Here is a 19,683-nt window from a genome sequence, read left to right as displayed (position 1 = left end):
TCAATACACTTAAAAATATTTTTTTCAAAATCTACAACAATACCAAACTAAGCCAATGTCTCTAATCATATCAAATTTTGGTAAATTTCAACCTAACCTATTTAAGCACACGCGGACTAACTATATTCCAATTACAAAACTGGACCAATTCTAATGGCCTAGAATCTAGATACTTTTTTCTGCTTTCTTGCGAGTATCGATACTGACCTTGTTTCTTTCTTTCTTTCTTTCCTTTTTTTTTTTTTTTTTTTTGGAAAGATGCTTTTTTCCCCTAAGAAAAGACACATATTTTTGTTTCAGTTGATATATTTACTTTTGGGTTCATGAAATGGTAATAACGAGGTCAAAACAAAACCATTTTATTGTTGTTTCTTGATTTCAAAATCATGATTGAAAGCTATTTATTGGATCTTTTCCTCATGTGTCCGCTTAACTATGATTACCCTTTTACCTCAATTACCTCTTACCAGAGTGTAAAAAATTTCATTCAACGAAAATGAACGTCATAGATTCAAAGGTCAGAAATTCGTATCATTGATGGACAATATCAAAATCCCAGGTCTACCAGAACCAAAATGACAGAAAAGCCCTCATTCTACTGATAGTCTGATACAGATTTTACCCATTCATCAGCACTAAGCCTCCAAAAAAAAAAAAAAAGAAGAAGAAGCAAGCTAATTTCCGAGTATCGCAATCGAGCAACCAAACAAACAAAAGCAAAAGATTACCCATCCGAACCAAGAATCCAAAAGCCAAAAGAGCTTTCAGGAGAGCCATCACGAGCCGTTCATCACCGCCACGATCGGTTTCATCCTCTTCGCCGCCTTCCTCGGCTGCCCAAGCCCAACTTTCTTGACCGCGCCGCCATTTTGGATCGGGACGAGAGCTTTCCGCCTATTTGTTGGGCCCTTGGAGCGATCGGCATGGCGGCGCTTCGGCGGCTCCGGAGAAGTGTAGATGACAAGGCCGTTGGTCGCTGAGTTCAGGGCTTGTACAAAGGTGACGGTGCACTCTTGCCAGTTGAGCGCTTCGAGATCCTCAACGACGTCGTCGATCGTCGTCGACGCCGTCGGCGAGATTCTCTCCCTGAGAGTCGAGCGACATGGATTTACAAGGGCGAGCTTGTCCACTGCCTCAGCTAGCACTTTCTGTGGAAGTCCAAAACCAAAAGTATTAGTCGTGGAATGTTGGCAGTACTCACCACCATTATTTTGTCGGGAAACAAACGGAAACCTAGAGAAAAAAAAGACCTTGGGAGACTTGTGGATTTTCTTGTAACCGTGCATGCTGATGATCTGCAACAATTAATCACTTGATTTCAATTCAATTTGATGTTTGGATTCGTCGTCGACGCCGTCGGCGAGATTCTCTCCCTGAGAGTCGAGCGACATGGATTTACAAGGGCGAGCTTGTCCACTGCCTCAGCTAGCACTTTCTGTGGAAGTCCAAAACCAAAAGTATTAGTCGTGGAATGTTGGCAGTACTCACCACCATTATTTTGTCGGGAAACAAACGGAAACCTAGAGAAAAAAAAAGACCTTGGGAGACTTGTGGATTTTCTTGTAACCGTGCATGCTGATGATCTGCAACAATTAATCATTTGATTTCAATTCAATTTGATGTTTGGATGAAGTTGAAAACATGAACAAATCGAAAAATGGCGATATGATTAAGGGATCAAATTAGAGATACCTGATTGAGAAAGTTGACGCAGAGATCCGAGTAATTGCGAGAATGAAGGAAACGGAGGTAGTCTTCCAGAGATATCTTGGCTTTGCTGTCCCTCGACTTGCACGTCTTCCTTCCCAACTCCTTTTTCTCAGCTTTCTCCCTCGCCATTAATTCTTTATCTTCTGCTTCCACTACTGGTTTCTGTTCTTTTTTGCTTCTTCTTTTGCCTTCTAATGGTTTTTCATTTATAGATGCATACATGTATATATGTGTGTATATATATGTACACATGTATGTATGCGTTTATGATGTATGCAAGAATTAGTTATTTCGTTCCGCGCGCAGTCATGTGGAATTAGTGTAACTGCAGTTTGTTAGCTTCTTAACTGTCACAGTTTGGGCGTTAACGCCACTCAATTTTATTACTAATATTCACCGCCACATTGCTGAGTTATGACAACTTGCCTCTTTTCTTTCTTTTTTTTTTTTGGGCCTTTTTTGGTTTCTAATTACTAATATTCATATATGTGTGTATATATATGTACACATGTATGTATGCGTTTATGATGTATTCAAGAATTAGTTATTTCGTTCCGCGCGCAGTCATGTGGAATTAGTGTAACTGCAGTTTGTTATCTTCTTAACTGTCACAGTTTGGGCGTTAACGCCACTCAATTTTATTACTAATATTCACCGCCACATTGGTGAGTTATGACAACTTGCCTCTTTTCTTTTTTTTTTTTTTTGGGCCTTTTTTGGTTTCTAATTACTAATATTCACCACCACATTGCTGAGTTATGACAACTTGCCTCATTTTTTTTTTTTTTTTGCCTTTTTTGGTTTCTAATTATTGTTCAACACATAAGTTACTTGTTACATGCAATATGGACTATAAACTCTTTAGCTTTAAAGTTCTGATCGGGACAAAAAAGCCATCTATTCACCGCCACATTGGTGAGTTATGACAACTTGCCTCTTTTCTTTCTTTTTTTTTTTGGGCCTTTTTTGGTTTCTAATTACTAATATTCACCACCACATTGCTGAGTTATGACAACTCCCTTTTTTTTTTTTTTTTTTTTTTTTTTTTCCTTTTTTGGTTTCTAATTATTGTTCAACACATAAGTTACTTGTTACATGCAATATGGACTATAAACTCTTTAGCTTTAAGTTCTGATCGGGACAAAAAAGCCATATCCGCATTTAATAAATATTAGCAAGTTAAAAGTATCTCGGAATATAATGTGAATTGTATGCGGTGTAATTAAGTTGATATTTGAGCTAATATCGGTTTATAATCTCCGTTTACATGTAAGCCCTTTTAGTTTCTCTATAACCATATAGGGTCTAAAATTTAACGTGAAAAAAAAAAAAGAACAAGTAGCTAATTAACAAGAGTTGAAACAGTTATAAAAACAAAATGTAAAACGAATAATATTGCCTAATTGCATTAATAATATTTATGTGTGTGTCCATATGCTTGTTTAGCTGGGGAAGAGACATCATACCAAAGAAATACCATTATATCATGAAATCACAAATCTACCACCGATGGGATCAATTCCAGTTTTAGTATAACAAAAAAGCCCCTACTCTTTACAGATATTGCAGATCTACCCCTCGGCATGGAGGTTCACGAGCTCCCGCCAAAACAGAGAAAATTGAAAATCGCAGAAAACTCTCGAGTCTTCCGATCGAGTTTCTTCCGATCGAGAAAACAAGTAAAACAGCCAAACGAAGAAGATCTGAAGCATTACCAATGGATACAGCATGATCCGAACGCACAGCCTTCTCAATCGCGTTTCTTTCTCTTTGCCGCCCACTTCGACGGTGGACCTTTCAATTTATCGCCATTGGAATTTTCCTTAGTCGCCAGGTGGATCGTTGAGTTCAGGCTTTGGACGGAGGTGACGGAGCACTCTTGCCAGTTGAGAGCGTTCAGATCAGAGACGACGGCCTCGACTGTCGCCGATACCGACGGCGAGATTTCGTCTCTGAGAGTGGAACGGCTTGGATTTGCAAAGGAGATGCTGCTCACGGCCTCTGTTATGACCTTCTGTTTAAATTTCAAAACCAAAATTCAAAAAATCAGAGTGAAGCACTGAAGCCTAAGCTCAGAATCTATTTGGTTCCACAGAAAACAAAAGTTACTAGTTGTTTTCCTCCATTTTCTCAGCAAACGAACGGAACCTAAATACGTTAATTAATGACTCAAAAAAAAAAGAAAAAAAAAAAGAAGAGAAAACCTTAGGAGCCTTGTGGATTTTCTTGTAACCGTGCATGCTGATGATCTGCAAAAAGAAATTTGAAACAGATCAAACAAGGAAAAATAGGAAATCTCAATTGAAACTTGCTGAAAGTGAAAAATAGAAAACGATGATCAGAAGAAGGATTCAGAACCTGATTGAGATAGTTGATAGAGAGATCGGAGAAATTGCGAGAATCAATCAAGTTGCGATAGGCTTCCAGAGAAATCTTAGCATTGCGAGCTTTCCACTTGGAGATTCTTTTGCAGTGCTCCTCTCTCTGGAAAATTTGCATCGCCATTCTTTCTTTCTCTGTTTTCGCTATTCTCTGCGGTTTTGAATTTTGTAGACTTCGCTCTTATATATAATCCGCGCGCCAACTGATCAGTGAAACATTTTAATGTTATAAATTTTTTATTATTATTATTTGCGCTGAAAGGATTAGTTATTCGTTAGGCTAGACCTAATCACGTGTGTTTGACATCTTTTAACTGTTCCTCTTCTAGTTCTACACCATATTTGCTAATTCTTTTCTTCCCTTTTTTCAGTATTTGACATTTCTGTCCTCTTAAGTTCCTCCTTTAATGGTATGTAGTAGTCTTTGAACTTCTAATTTTCATAGATTATTCCCCAAAATTTTTAAGAGTATTATAGAGTGCTTCTAAATCAATTTATTCGGTTGAAAATTTGGACATAAACACGGGTAAAGACCAAAATTTGAGAATTTTTACGGTGAATCAAGCTATCAAGCTATTTTACTTTACTGATCAGGACAGTTATTTTTAATTATTAAATTAATTTTTTAATGATTAAATTTATGCATGTCTATTTAGACTACACAAAACTACTTCTCTGTAGATAAAACCATTGAAAAATTAATTTAAGAGTAAAATGACTTGTTCCACCATAAAGACTCTCCAAAATTTTAAATAAAGTAGTGCACATCTTGTCAAGTGCACCAAGACATTTATGTCTCAATTTCAACAACCATTGTTGATTTGTGACACTCCGTGGTACATAATAAGATAATTTAATAAAATTAAGAGTTTAAGAAACTCAATTAACTAAGAATTTATGGGGGCAAAAACATCAAAAACCCCTTTTTCTTCTTCTTTTTTTCATAAAATATATTCTTCCTCATCTCTCTAGAGCCCTATACATATTGGTTGTATCGTCAACGCCAACTGAACTATGAACATTTGGCTCTAGTACTTCTCAACCTCTAATTTTGTTTTATCCTTTAATAATGCTTAAGAAAACTTTACCCCATATGCTATACTCAATAACATGAATGTGCTTTTTTTGATATATAGAAAATATAACGACATTGCTTACCTCACGTTGAATTAACCTCGTCTGTCTTCTCTCTAAGGATATTGAACTAAAGCTTAGGGAAATATTTGTTGCTAAAAATTCTCAAATGAACACAAATTGAAAAGGATATTAGGATGATATTATTGCTAACGTTGGCTTATAATCTGATAAAAATCCTCTTTACCAGGAGTCCTTTTTAGTGTTTATTTAACTATACGAGGTTCAATTTGAAGAAATAAGAATGTAAGATGATTACTCTTTCAGCAAAACAAAAAAAAACAAAAACAAAACAAAACAAAAAACAAAAAACCTCAACTGCTGTTTGTTTGGTAATGATGGTACTACTCGAATAAAATTTACTTTGTTACGAGATATATGGATCAACTATTAATTTCAAAATTAAGCTAAATGAACCAAAGGTTTTAGAAAGCCGGCTAATCCATATTCATATTAGTTCGATCCTAACAATTACTTAATTTCTTTTCCAGATCCTACACTTACTTTGGTTTAGTAACTTCCAAATAATTGGCAAACCATATTGTTAGTAATCCATAAAAACAAACGATCATTGACAAAGAATCACATTGACGACTACTACAAAGCAAATCGCATTGGTTTCCACCATGCAATTTGTTCAACTTATTTGTACTCTTATATCTACAAGAGCCTATAAATTCATGCCTCTCAATTTCCTTCAATCAACAAATTTACAAAGCATCCTTTATTTTACAAAAGAAATTAGTTGCAACAAGAAACTCAAATATAAACCATATAGCATATTTCATAGATGGCAACAGAGAAGGAAGGAGGCATTGTGAAGAAAGGCCACGAAGAAGGCCTAAAATTCGCGGTATCTCTTCTCGAACAATTCGAACTCCCGGCAGGACTTCTTCCACTGGCGAATGTGATCGAAGTGGGATTTGTCGAGAGCACGGGCTACATGTGGATTATGCAGGAGAAGAAGATTGAACATAAGTTCAAGATCATCACCAAACTGGTTAGCTATGACAGCGAGATAGATGGCTACATCGAGAAGAAGAAGATCAAGAAACTCAAGGGAGTGAAGGCTAGGGAGCTCTTGCTGTGGCCTCCGGTGAACCAGATCACTGCGGATGATCCGCCAACCGGGAAGATTCACTTCAAGAGCCTCGCCGGTATCACCAAGACTTTCCCTGTTGAGGCTTTTGCTCTTGGCCAGTGACCGATTGATATATGTTGTGATTAGACGCTGGTTAATTAATTTATTTTGTGTTGGGGTGTTTGGTTGGTTCCTTTTCATAATTTGGAAGATTGTCATTGTAACAATAAAGACTCGGGGATCTTTAGCTTAATTTTATGAATTGGAATTAAGTTAATCTTAAATATTTAATGCAATAGCTTGTGTTGTCCCCAAAGTTCGTCTTTAACTATGTTTAATCCCACGCTATTAAATGATGGTCTAGAACTTGCAATATATTTGAGTGTAGTATATTTTGACTACAATATACATCAATGTCATTTACATCAAGTATGTATAGCTTCTTTATTTATTTTCTTCTATTATAATATCCAAATTAATGATATTAACCAATATAAAGTGTTCCCGAGTACTTTTTTTTGTGGAAACAAAAATTCCTCGAGTACTTGAATACAACAATCTATACATTGAAGATATCTACTTGTGCCCATTTTGATAATCAAGAAGAAAAATATTGTGTGGCTATCCATATTCATCAGTCACCAGATCATCACCATGCCCTTGCGCTATATATGCTTTGGTATCTTGTCCTGACTCCCAAGTCCATACCTAAGAGATATGTACCTCCTCTTGTCGGTACCACACCCTTGGTACTAGTTTTTTCTTTTATGCTTTACAGAAAATCCTCTCTTTACAGACAATCCTCTTGTCCTTTTTTGTTTTCTTGCAACTTAATAGCACAAAACTCTTCCTAAATTTATCAAGTAACAACTTCGATTCTTCTATTTTTGAGGTATCAAATTTTTAAGAATTTAACATGTGCTCATCGGGTGACCCACACATGATTAAAATCGTTAATAATCTTCAACACTAACGTGACCCCAACATAATTAAAACCATTTAAAAATTGATATCTTGTTTTTTTAAAATAAAAAAAAATAGTAAAACTGCAACTTATGATAAGCTTAAAGGGGGAGTTTTGTTTTTGGATGGCAAAAGTAAAATATGAAAATTTTTATTAATCAAGTACTAAATTTGAAATTAATCCTTATCCTTATCATTTGTTCTTGTTGTCTTTCTTGTTATGATATATGGCTGAGCATTTCTAGTATGTTTATTCAAATTTTTTACTTCTTTTAGAAAATTTGTGGTTATATTCTTATCAACTAATAAAGAAACATTCTTAAAAGTAGGAACGTAAATATGTAGGAAAAAGTTAGATCATTGCCTTCAAAAGTCAATGTACTGAAACGAATATGGTAGAGAGTTGGTGGCAAAGCCAGGTGGGGAGTATAAAATCTAAACAAAATGGTGTCGGCTGCAGTCGTACAGTAAAATTTTGGGTCAGTGGGAACGTAAATGGTTAAAATTAATGAATTTCAATGCCATTTTATTCCCAAAAAAAAGGAAGAAAAATAAAAAATAAAGATATTCTGCAGAAGATCTGTGCAAAACCTGGCCCATAAAGGTTCCATGAAGCAATATTAAGAATGAAAATTAAAAAATGATCAAATGTAAGGGCAGAATCAATTTTAACCCAACATTAAAAAAGGAAAAGAAAGAAAAGAAAAGAAAACAGAATCAATTTCAATCCTGAAAAACGCTCCAACCAATCAAAAATAAGATTCACTTTAAGGAGAAAGGTAGAGATTTACAAGCTACTAATAAATTGCGTTAAGAAAAGGTGTTTGACCTGAAAAGACATCCCAAATTCACCTAAAACCACCCTTTAAAGGCTTAGCACTTGAGACTCAGTCAACATTCTACGGCTAAATGCATGCAAATTTATTAACATTTGTATGCATCAACGCCATCCACCACCGCCACACTATCTCATGTTTTCGTTTTTTTATGATCATTTATGCATGTAAAAATACATGATAATTTCACAGTAAGATATATGAGAAAATACTCTAATAAAATACAAATAAAAACCGTTATATCTTATTAAAATCAAATCGTATTAAAAAATGTGACGATCTCATCTAACAGTTTCAACTGTGCTCTACTGATAATATATATATATATAAATATATATATTCATGTGCTATAGTAAAAAATCTTTTATGTTCCAAAATTCCCAAGTCCATCTTCCCTCCCTAAAAAAATAAAATAAAATAAAAATAATCTAGATGGACATTATAATTAAATTAAAAACTTTTTTAGCTCCTTTTTTCACTCTATCACAAAGAGGACCCTGGACGCATATATGAGGTCCAGAGACGAAACATAAAATTGAAAAAAGAAAATTGAAAAAAAAAATTGAAAAGGGACAGGTAGTGGAATCCAATGGGATAAAGAATAAACCAACAGCAAATAAAACGGGAAAGAAAAATATAATTCCGCCAAATATGTGAACTAAACAAGCTTTTTTTTTTTTTTTTTTTGATTTTTTTCTCTCTAAGGGGATTCTGTGCGTTGAAAACTCTATGAAACAATTTATATACCTGGTTATGTCACAGGTAAAAAGTAAAAACTAGTAATCCTAGTATAAAAATGACCAATTGCACATATTTAAAGAGGACTTAAAATGGATTTTGACATTGTCTTCTAAAGAGTACAGTTTCTCACTGACTCCTCCAAAAACTGATGGTTTGGACGGATCATCTCCTTCAATTTATCACCATTCTTGTAGATCTTAAAGGTCGGCACTGTTCTTATGCTTTCGGCTTTTGCCACAGCTACGCTCTCCTCCACATCCACCTGCGAAACCATGAACAAAACCTTTTGATCTGTCTTTGAAATATAAGACAATTACAGTTATCTTCAGGTGCAAATGGGATACTTCTATTGCTCTTGCGCTTATATTCCTTCCTTGGCTACTAAAAGACATGACGTGTATAAAAAGCAGCAGTTCAGATTCATATTTCCAAGAACAATTCAAACATGGAGCTTTGAGAGAAAAAAGTTAACCAAATTTTCATTCTAGTCCAAATTGGTCGCAATGAATGAACCTTAATGATTAAATTACCTTGAAGAATTTAACAGAAGGGTATCTAACACACAGCATGTTTATGAAAGGTGATATCTCTTCGCATAGTTCATTAGAAGCAGCTTTGAAATGAACAACCGAAACGCCTGAAAGTTAAAGTTCATTTTCAATTAGACAGGTAAGTGTAAAGTAAAGACTAGGGAAAAACTAAAGATAGGTAATTCACATTTGAACAAAGGGATTGAACTCACAAGGTGATAATATGGCAGCTTTGAACTTATCTAGACTAGAAACTTCCTCTACTTCACCATCAAACTTCTTGTTGTGAACACCCTCTCCACATGACTTCTTCAATGCAACTTGAGCTCGGTGTAGAGACTCGGCAACTTCACTGTCCCCGGGACGTTCCCTCCTCAAGACCTCGTAATCTCTCACAGCTTCCGCCCACCTATCGAGCTGTACCATCAGATAAAAAACGATGTCAAACATTCAAACAAACGTGCACAATGAAAGTTGATAGGAGCAAAGTTCACAACATCAAAAATGTTACCCTTGCATTTGAGACGGCCCTGAGAAGAAGGGCCTTGATGTAGTTTGGCTGAATCTTGAGCGCACGGTTGCAGTCCTCGACGGACTTTTCCCAGACCCCAAGCTTAGACCAGCACACTGCTCTATTGCAATATAGGACAGAGTTGGAACTATCATGTTCAAGGCCCTCGCCATAAGCCGAGCAGGCTTCCGCAAATCTCCCGGAGCTAAAAAGATCATTACCACGAGAACGAGCCCTGGCCACCATTTTCACATTGTTTAACGTCCTTGCAACTTCAAGATTACTGTAATCAATTAGGCCTGCCTTCTCTGCTGCTGCCACAGCATTCTCAAACCTACAAGAAATCTACAACGCATTCTTACTTGTCCAAAATCGAGTTTCCACTTTGCTTATGAAGCATATGCTTTGGATGCTTACCTTCCTAATGCCATATCAACTTGGGCTCGAACAAAGAGCACATAAGCCTCAACAACCATGCCAAGGAACTTCGTCTGTAAGCAGGAAGAAGGGTAATCCTCGAGCTTGTGAATGTTTGACAGACATAATTCTGCATCTTCAAGTTGATGGAGCTTCAAAAGGGCCTCGGCTTTGCAAGCGAAAAGCTGCAAATATTTCCATTCTAATAAGCCAAAATACATTTGAAATTTCTTCAGACAGTCAATCAGATTCAGAAGGCAATGGATTTATGAAACAAGGTTTCTACCTGCGGAGAGGACTCCGCCCCGGTCGCCAAGGCCACGTCGGATTCCCTTAGCACGCCTTTCCAATCTCCAAGCTTTCGGGCATCAGCACATTGTTTCAAATGCTTCTCCAGTGACTTCAACTTCTGCACCTCTGATTGATCTGGCTGTTGCCCAGGAAAACATAGGTGGCACCGGGCATTCTCAACCTGCCCAAAGCTGTAAATTTAATTGTTCAGCTCAATTGGTCATCAAAATTGCAAATCGTTCATTTGCTATTCATAAGCCATTGAGAGCCCGAGATTCCAATCCACCAATGCAGTAAGAAAAAGGCAAAAACCAAAGAAAGACAACACATCAACCAGTGGCGAATCCAATCCTCACAAGAGAACCAATCACATTCACATAAATCATTCAAAATACGAGCAAATACGAAGAAAGCCTGTAGTTTGGGACACTTACCGGAGATACAAAGAAGCCAGCCTCTGGTGGGCCCTACCATAAGAAGGCTCCAACCTGACCGCCTCCTCACACTCCCTCACGGCCTCCCCCAGCCTCCCCAAGGCCGTCAGCGCCGCCGCACGATTGCTACGGTAGGCCGCATTCTCCGGCGAGAGCGATATCGCCCGATCGTACATCGCCAACGCCTCCGCGAAATTCCCCCTCCTGTAACACTCGTTGCCGGCCTTCTTCACCTCCTCCGGATCCGAACTCGCCGATTTCCCACCCGAATTCCCCTCTCTCACTCCGCCGCCGCGCATGATGTTCCCGTGGCCGTAATTCCCCGTCCCGGAACCCAACACGTCCGTCTTGCTCGCCGCTCTGCTCCCCATTCCGGCCTTCAGAATCTTCCCCGACGGACAGATGTTCCCGCTGGGGAACAGATTCGCCGCAGAAGAAGAAGCCGACGACGACAAAGAAGAAGAAGAAGAAGAAGTCGCGCTGTTGCCGGAACTAGCTCCGCCTGACCTGCCCCCGCCCCCGCCGCCATTGCTGAAGCTTCCGCCGGCGTAGATCAATGGCGGCCCGGCGGAGACCGATCTCCGGTGACCGGGTTTGATATTCCGAACCGCCGGAGCGGATCGGCTAGGGCTCGTCTCCGACGAGGCCGAGAGCTCGCCGGAATGGTGGTGTTTTTTGCTGCTGGGCTTGCCGGACACCGAACCGGAAGAACTCGAACTGCTACTGGAAGTGGTGGTCGCTCCGTTACAGTTAACTGACGGCCGAGCCGCCATTAACGGCGAGACGGGCGAGTTCAGATCGAGCTCTTTGAAGTCCGGCTTGTTGTCGCAACTCAGTGAGTCACGGAATCGGTTCGTCAGTGAAGAATCAAACCCCATTTCCTGTGTGGATTTCCCGGCGTTCGACATTAATTATAAGTATGTATAATATAAATATATATATATAGAAGAAAATAAAACAAAAAAATGTATAAATCTATAAATATATAAAAGTAAAAAATCTGTTCTTCTTTTCTGTTTCGTGAAAGAAAAAAAAAAAAAAAAAAAGAAGGAAAAAAAATCTAGTTTTGCTGAGTTCCTAAAGAATGTGAGCGAACTCAAAGTACAAGAAGAAGAAGAAGAACAAGAAGAAGAAGAAGAAGAAGACAGAAGAATACGGAAAAAGACAGGTAGCGAGGAAGACACATAAGAAGTCAGAAACAACGAAAGAAAGAAAGAAAGGAAGGAGAAGAGTGGGATGGATCCCGTGATGTAAAACAAGCAAGCAAAGAATTTGATTTTTCTTTTTCTTTTTTTCTTTTGTGAAGGTTTTTTTTTTTTTTTTTTTTCTCTCTCTCTCTTTCGCTCTCTATGATATGTTATAACTTTGCAGCTTCACGAGAGAGTAGTATTGCTTCCCTCTCTCTCTCTCCCTTAACTCCTCAACCCCTTCTTCCCTATTGCTCTGTCGCTTTCTCTCTCTTATGATTTTTTTTTCCTTAAATCATTTTTAGGAAAGTAATGTAATTTGTAGTAATGTTAAATGTAGCATTGAAAATGTGGTTAATGTTTGTTTATGATGTATTAATGTAATTCAAAATGTCCTTGTCTAATTTGATCCGTTGGCAATATTAATGAAACTAAAAGGAGAGTTCATTTGTGTCATGGACTGGTTAAGAGTATTGGAAGACTTTTTTTTTTTTTTTTTTTTTTTTAAGAGCAGTCTTAAGTTTGCACATGAGCATAAGTTAAGGACACGAGTAAATTTATAAAATTTAAGTCCCACTACCATTTACCATTATTTACCATTGAGAGGTCAAAGGAAAATCTTCAAAATTCTGCTTGTGAACTACATTCAATATATCTAGCCAAAATAATATATATATATATATATATATATACATACACACACACACATTCAATATAGCAGCGGTAGTTCAAGCCTAGTAATTGCCCCTTCATAATTAAGCACAGGAGAAAGTCAATATGTTATATGTAGTTATCTTTATTAGTAATTCCAATTTCTTTGTATCAATTTCCAATTTAATAGTCTTTAGGAAATTAACTTACCTAATATGGTATTGTAATTTGTGTTTATACTGACCTCATTGATTGTGCTCACTCTTTGATGGTGCTGATTATTAGTATTTTTCTCTCTTTTTTCTAATTTGTAGGTGTACACACAATTAACATTGCCAATTAAATTTTTATGGATTTAATTTCATTACCGAACCATTTCTACTCACTTCTTTTTCTTTTATTTTTTTCTTCAATTTTTAATATTAATTCATATTTACATACTAAAATCTTACATCTTGAAACACACACAATACTAAAATAATGTTTACTTGCACTAACTCGCAAAAAAATTATATACCAAGTAATATGGTATCCTTCATTTTTATAGCATTATTTACTATTTTATAGTATGTAATTTAAGCTTATTAAAAATATATACTATACATGATTTTGGATGTTCTCAATATTATATATCTAGATTTCAATTTCATATCAAAGTTATATTTTTTTTCTCGGTTAAATGTTGATTTAAACGATTGAAATGACAACTTTATTAGTTGAGCCATGCAGTGAACAAATTAATTACTAGTTCATGATAATTTTTAAAGAATAAAGTCCTCATTTAAGTAAGTGGTATTAACTGAGAGAAGATTAATAGAATTGATATGAAATTCAAATTCAATTGTACAGTATTAAAAAAATTCAAAATTCATATTACACATTTTTTATAAGTTAAAATCAGGGCGTAAAAAAGTAACGTAAATTCTTATATAGTGCTAGTGGTTAAAACATTTCAACATATGTGACTACTTAGGTATATGAGTTTGATTGAGAATAATATGATATGTGCATTGTTATTCCAAAAAAAAAAAGTATAAAAAAAAATTTTATCTAACCTTTTAGTTTTTTTTTTATGTAACATCTTTTCTTTCTTGAAGAAAAGGATGGATAAAATTATTAATATAAAAAGACCACTGAATTCTACTATTCATCAAAAGCATGAGGACCTTTTCCTGTCAAATTTTTTAATTGACTACCTATTCATGTGCTTATCAGTTTGAATGAATAAGAATGATCAAAATTCAAAATTAGAGTCTCGCGGCTTTTTCAGTAATTCCACGTCGACTTAAAGTGCTCTCGTTTGTTCTCCAAATAGTTTCCCATTATTTCATCAACAAATCCCTAATTATTTTTTATTCTCTATGAACTAATTTAATGGTCCATTTAATTCGCTAATTAAAGTTGAGATGTGACTTTATGTGAGAGTTTTTTACTGTAATAAAAAAAATAAATATAACTATTTATGAGAACTTTTTACTGTAATAAAATTTAAATTTTAAAATTAAATTGGTGAAATAAACGGAACCTAAATTTCTTTAATTCTCATTTGCAATGTCCCCGGTCACTCCTGGTCGGAAATGGGCAAAACGGTGAACTTTCTTTTCTTTAGTTTATTTCTTTTTTTTTTTTCTCCCTTTTTCAGAATAACAATTTTATTTCTTTTTTTTTTCTTCCTCTCTTTTTTTTTTTTTTTCCTCTTTCAGAGTAACAATGGCTATCATTAATGAATTAAACAAAGATGGACAATCTTGTAGTGTGTTGTCCTATAAAAGTGTCTTCATCAAAGGTTGTTATCCCAAGAAAATCTTAATTAAAAGCATTTAAACCTTTTTTTGGGAAAAAAAAAAAACCCCAGAAATCCACTTATGTCTTTGGCTGAGCTGGCTGCCTTGGGGATGATGTTGGAACCCGCCCTTTGTATTAGGGAGTGTTTAATGATTGTGCTCACGTCTACTTACCCAAATTAACTTATTTCCTCTCACACCCTTCTATTGTTGGATATTCTCCCCGTACTTCTAGGATTTTTTTGGCAACCTATATTAAAATTACTGAAATACCCTTAACGTAGCAAATCTCTCTAATCTCCTCCTATTCTAAGGCTTCTTTTTAGCAGCAAAAAAAAAAAAAAAAAGTGCTAATATAAGGTTATTGGCACCATTGCCCCTACACTTTTTGTGTTTAAGATGTTGGCCCTTGGACATTTAATTTTAACAATTTTCTCCTTAAACTTGTAACTTTCACAATTTCCTTGAATCATTTACGTCTTTAAAAGAAATTGTACTAAATCAATTCACATGCCTCTAATGTAAGCGTTTAAACAAAATTACATATGGAATTTTGAACAAGTTACAATTTTGAAGGAAAAAAATAACTAGAGTAATGTTCATTAAAACTAAGAATAAATTAAATACAACAAAAAAGTAAACCAAAAAAAGTTAAGCATGAAATTATCTATCAACATTATCTACTATTTTTAATTCATCTCTTAATAGTTTAAATTTTTAGAACGATCAGTAACTTCTTGAGGATCAACATCCGAGAGTAAAATTTGGTGGTGCAATATGGCGAGGTTGATTTCCTTGGCAACGATGTCAACGAGCTTGCCCATCCATATGTGTTTGGGAGATGGAGATCACTCCTCCATCTATCCTTTTCTTTATTTTATTTTATTTTTTTATTTTTATTTTTTTTACTTTTTCCTCATGAAATTTCATTTTAGTTTAAATTCTAAATAATGTCCCTCTTAATATGCAAGTGTGAGGGATACGAGGAACTCCTTTAGTGTGTGTAACAATGTTTTTAATTTAGAGTGTAATTGCCAAAAGTTTGTAAGTTTGGGAAGAAATTGTCAAAATTAAAAGTATGAGTACTGTTCACTTACTAAATCATGAAAGGTATAGGAAGCATTCGGGACAACCTTTATATAATTAAATTAACAGAGTCGCAAGTCACAAACATTATTAATGTACATAAATAAATTTTTCGAACCATGCCCTTTCATTTCATTTCCTTCTTACATGTATTTGATATACATACAACATATGTACGTGTATATACATGTATAATGTTATCCCAAGAAAATCTTAATTAAAAGCATTTAAACCTTTTTTTGGGAAAAAAAAAAAACCCCAGAAATCCACTTATGTCTTTGGCTGAGCTGGCTGCCTTGGGGATGATGTTGGAACCCGCCCTTTGTATTAGGGAGTGTTTAATGATTGTGCTCACGTCTACTTACCCAAATTAACTTATTTCCTCTCACACCCTTCTATTGTTGGATATTCTCCCCGTACTTCTAGGATTTTTTTGGCAACCTATATTAAAATTACTGAAATACCCTTAACGTAGCAAATCTCTCTAATCTCCTCCTATTCTAAGGCTTCTTTTTAGCAGCAAAAAAAAAAAAAAAAAGTGCTAATATAAGGTTATTGGCACCATTGCCCCTACACTTTTTGTGTTTAAGATGTTGGCCCCTCCTTAAACTTGTAACTTTCACAATTTCCTTGAATCATTTACGTCTTTAAAAGAAATTGTACTAAATCAATTCACATGCCTCTAATGTAAGCGTTTAAACAAAATTACATATGGAATTTTGAACAAGTTACAATTTTGAAGGAAAAAAATAACTAGAGTAATGTTCATTAAAACTAAGAATAAATTAAATACAACAAAAAAGTAAACCAAAAAAAGTTAAGCATGAAATTATCTATCAACATTATCTACTATTTTTAATTCATCTCTTAATAGTTTAAATTTTTAGAACGATCAGTAACTTCTTGAGGATCAACATCCGAGAGTAAAATTTGGTGGTGCAATATGGCGAGGTTGATTTCCTTGGCAACGATGTCAACGAGCTTGCCCATCCATATGTGTTTGGGAGATGGAGATCACTCCTCCATCTATCCTTTTCTTTATTTTATTTTATTTTTTTATTTTTATTTTTTTTACTTTTTCCTCATGAAATTTCATTTTAGTTTAAATTCTAAATAATGTCCCTCTTAATATGCAAGTGTGAGGGATACGAGGAACTCCTTTAGTGTGTGTAACAATGTTTTTAATTTAGAGTGTAATTGCCAAAAGTTTGTAAGTTTGGGAAGAAATTGTCAAAATTAAAAGTATGAGTACTGTTCACTTACTAAATCATGAAAGGTATAGGAAGCATTCGGGACAACCTTTATATAATTAAATTAACAGAGTCGCAAGTCACAAACATTATTAATGTACATAAATAAATTTTTCGAACCATGCCCTTTCATTTCATTTCCTTCTTACATGTATTTGATATACATACAACATATGTACGTGTATATACATGTATAATATATATATATATATATATATATTCTCGTGCTATTTTAAAACATTTTTAAAAGGTTTAATTCATATGTTTCTTTATATGTGAATACACTCGCTAGTTAATTTCATTAGTATGAAATTCCACTTAAATTTGTGGGAAATTTCACTCTTTTATCTAGTGCGTAAAATTTTGTTGTAATGTAAACGTTATTAACTAAGCGGCTCGTCATGTAATCTTCTTGAGTAGGATAGCTGCAATACCTATGACTTCCACAAAGAAGAAGAAATCCGTTACCAATATTATTATCATTATTTATTGATTATTATTATTTGGTAGAATCTATTAAAACTTTCTTGAATAGTAGAAATTTGGCATTTCAGTAGTCTTTATCTTTGAGAGTTTCTCTCGTAAAATTAAAAAAATAAAATTACTAATAATTTTATTTTTTTTAATCGTTTTCAATTGTCAAATTTATATAAAAAATTGTCATTAGAATATTGATCTTACTGATAAAACGGCCTACCAAAACCGTGCCTTTATCTTATTTAATTAATTGTTCGAGCAATATTTTGCAGGTCACCCCACCAGCCTAACAAAGGCAACGCAATTTATAGTCTAATATCTTAAAAGTAAAATTCTTGTCATTGTTTAAGGAGTTTTTGTTGCTTTTTGCGATGAACTGTGTCCAAAAAAGTCATACTAATTATATCTAATGCCTCCATGTCAACCAGAAAACAATCGGCCCCATTAATGTTAATACTATGCAAAACATGTACACATTGCCATTACTTGGGAAAAAATAAAGGAAAAAAAATTATAAAATTGAAGGGATTTTTTTCTTTTTCCTTGAAGTTGAGGGAATTAAAATACATAGCGGTAAAATGCACATTTCTTAATTAAAAAAAATAGAGAATTTATCCTGAAAGTATATGAGTCTAGACCTTTACTCCTTATTCTTAATAAATACTCTTTTATTAGTGTAAATATTTAATAACTAAAAAAGTTATAAATCAAAAGTAATGATAAAAATTTTGACTAATGCACTTTTAAAGAGTATTTATCAAGATTATTTGTCTTAATTATTATTACTCCAAATTAATAGGTGTGATTTTACCATTAGATAAAGCATGGAAGTGTAAAGACGTTATTCTAGTTTGGAGAACTTTTATTGTTACTTTTTATAGTAACAATAAGAACTATTGTTTCAGTCGTAGAATTAGTTTTTTATCGGTCTAATTTATAAGTATAAACAATTCTATGTTGCATATTGTAAGCTTTTAAGGTCAGTTTGACATTATTGTGCTGTTAAAAATTTCTATTGTTGCTGTGTTATTAGTCAAAAATTGTTGTGACCAGAAGCATATAAGTGTTTGGTAAATGTTTTTTCAAAGTTATTGTGAATACCAGAAGTAGAAATTTAGGTGTTTGGTAAACTATGCACAAAATTATTGTGAAGATATATAATGACTAAAATAAACATACTTTAACGCACATACTTATAATTAGTTTTATTTCTATTTTTATAATCAATATCAAAATATTTGTACACCAAAATACTAAAAAATATAGTTTTCATTTTATTAATTAAAATATCTCTAAAAATAAATTAGTTTTATTCAAAGAGATAAATTATATATCTATAAATAAATTAAATAACATAAAGAACCAAAAGTAAATTATTTTTCAAACTTGCAACATTATAAAAAATATATTATTAAAATTTAGCATAAGATATTAATTAAAGATTTTTAATTTTCATATAAACATTTAAAATAAAATATATTTTTTAATGTGATTTGAAAGAAATAAAATGAGTTGATTGAGAATTAAGTTTTATTATTAGAGTCATTTTAGTAAATTTGGATGATGACAGTAGAAATTGTTGTAGAAAAGTAACCCCTAACATGCTTCTCAAATTATGTTGTAGCGCAACAGTTTTTAGAAGTTATTGGATAAAAACAGGTTTTGTCAAACACCTTGACCTGCTATAGTTTCTTAAAAAAAACTAAAAGCAGCCTCTAAAAGTAATTCTAAACGAGCCCTTAATGTGGGCACTAATAGAGCATGCGGTTGAAAAACTAATCTAACTAGTAAATAGTGGTTTACCTATTGTGGAAATAACAGTTTGTACTGTAAGAGTTCCTTTTGATTTAAAATACAAATGAATCGTTTAGTTCGTGGATTTGAATTTTTAATTAAAGTTGATATGTGATTTTATGTGAGAATTTTTTTACTATAATAAAAAAATTAAATATGACTATTTTTAAGAGTTTTTTACTGTAGTAAAACTCGAATTCTAAAGTCAAATCGGTAAAATGAATGGACGAAAGATATTGAAATTGAAAATTCAAAAAAAAAAAAATTGTTGCCATGAAATGGAGGGTAGAAAGGTCAATTTACTTTTCCTTTAAAAAAAAGGTGAAGGGTGAGGAAGTGTTAAAAAGAGGGAGTTGGGGAGTGAGGTGTGAGTTGGAGACAGCAGCAGCTGGCCATGTGCGGAGTGCCGTGCCAGCTGGGCCATT

The 19,683-nt window shown here is 34.2% G+C and overlaps 4 protein-coding genes across 4 annotated transcripts; 1 reads left to right on the top strand and 3 right to left on the bottom strand.

Moving 5' to 3' along the window:
* Positions 1 to 776: 776 nt before the first annotated feature.
* LOC21388300 lies at positions 777 to 1,855 on the bottom strand. Its single transcript, XM_024167552.1, has 3 exons — positions 1,693 to 1,855; positions 1,539 to 1,583; positions 777 to 1,148 (listed from the first exon to the last, which is right to left on the bottom strand). Exons 1-3 carry the CDS (start codon positions 1,837 to 1,839, stop codon positions 777 to 779), a joined length of 564 nt encoding a protein of 187 aa, XP_024023320.1. The 5' UTR covers positions 1,840 to 1,855.
* Positions 1,856 to 3,460: 1,605 nt separating this feature from the next.
* Positions 3,461 to 4,215, bottom strand: LOC21388299. Its single transcript, XM_010101080.1, has 3 exons — positions 4,069 to 4,215; positions 3,915 to 3,959; positions 3,461 to 3,724 (listed from the first exon to the last, which is right to left on the bottom strand). The coding sequence occupies exons 1-3, from the start codon at positions 4,213 to 4,215 to the stop codon at positions 3,461 to 3,463; spliced, it is 456 nt and encodes a 151-aa protein (XP_010099382.1).
* A 1,800-nt stretch (positions 4,216 to 6,015) lies between these two features.
* LOC21388298 lies at positions 6,016 to 6,429 on the top strand. The gene has a single exon (XM_010101079.1). The coding sequence runs from the start codon at positions 6,016 to 6,018 to the stop codon at positions 6,427 to 6,429; it is 414 nt and encodes a 137-aa protein (XP_010099381.1).
* Positions 6,430 to 8,781: 2,352 nt separating this feature from the next.
* LOC21388297 (inactive TPR repeat-containing thioredoxin TTL3) lies at positions 8,782 to 11,986 on the bottom strand. The gene is made up of 7 exons (XM_010101078.2): positions 11,030 to 11,986; positions 10,591 to 10,786; positions 10,305 to 10,489; positions 9,888 to 10,221; positions 9,589 to 9,793; positions 9,377 to 9,483; positions 8,782 to 9,108 (listed from the first exon to the last, which is right to left on the bottom strand). The coding sequence occupies exons 1-7, from the start codon at positions 11,935 to 11,937 to the stop codon at positions 8,956 to 8,958; spliced, it is 2,088 nt and encodes a 695-aa protein (XP_010099380.2). The 5' UTR covers positions 11,938 to 11,986; the 3' UTR covers positions 8,782 to 8,955.
* Between the last annotated feature and the right edge of the window lie 7,697 nt (positions 11,987 to 19,683).

Source organism: Morus notabilis, unplaced genomic scaffold, assembly GCF_000414095.1.
Source record: "Morus notabilis unplaced genomic scaffold, ASM41409v2 Scaffold412, whole genome shotgun sequence".
NCBI classification, from domain to species: Eukaryota; Viridiplantae; Streptophyta; class Magnoliopsida; order Rosales; family Moraceae; genus Morus; species Morus notabilis.
This window is presented reverse-complemented; position numbering and strand designations above follow the sequence as displayed.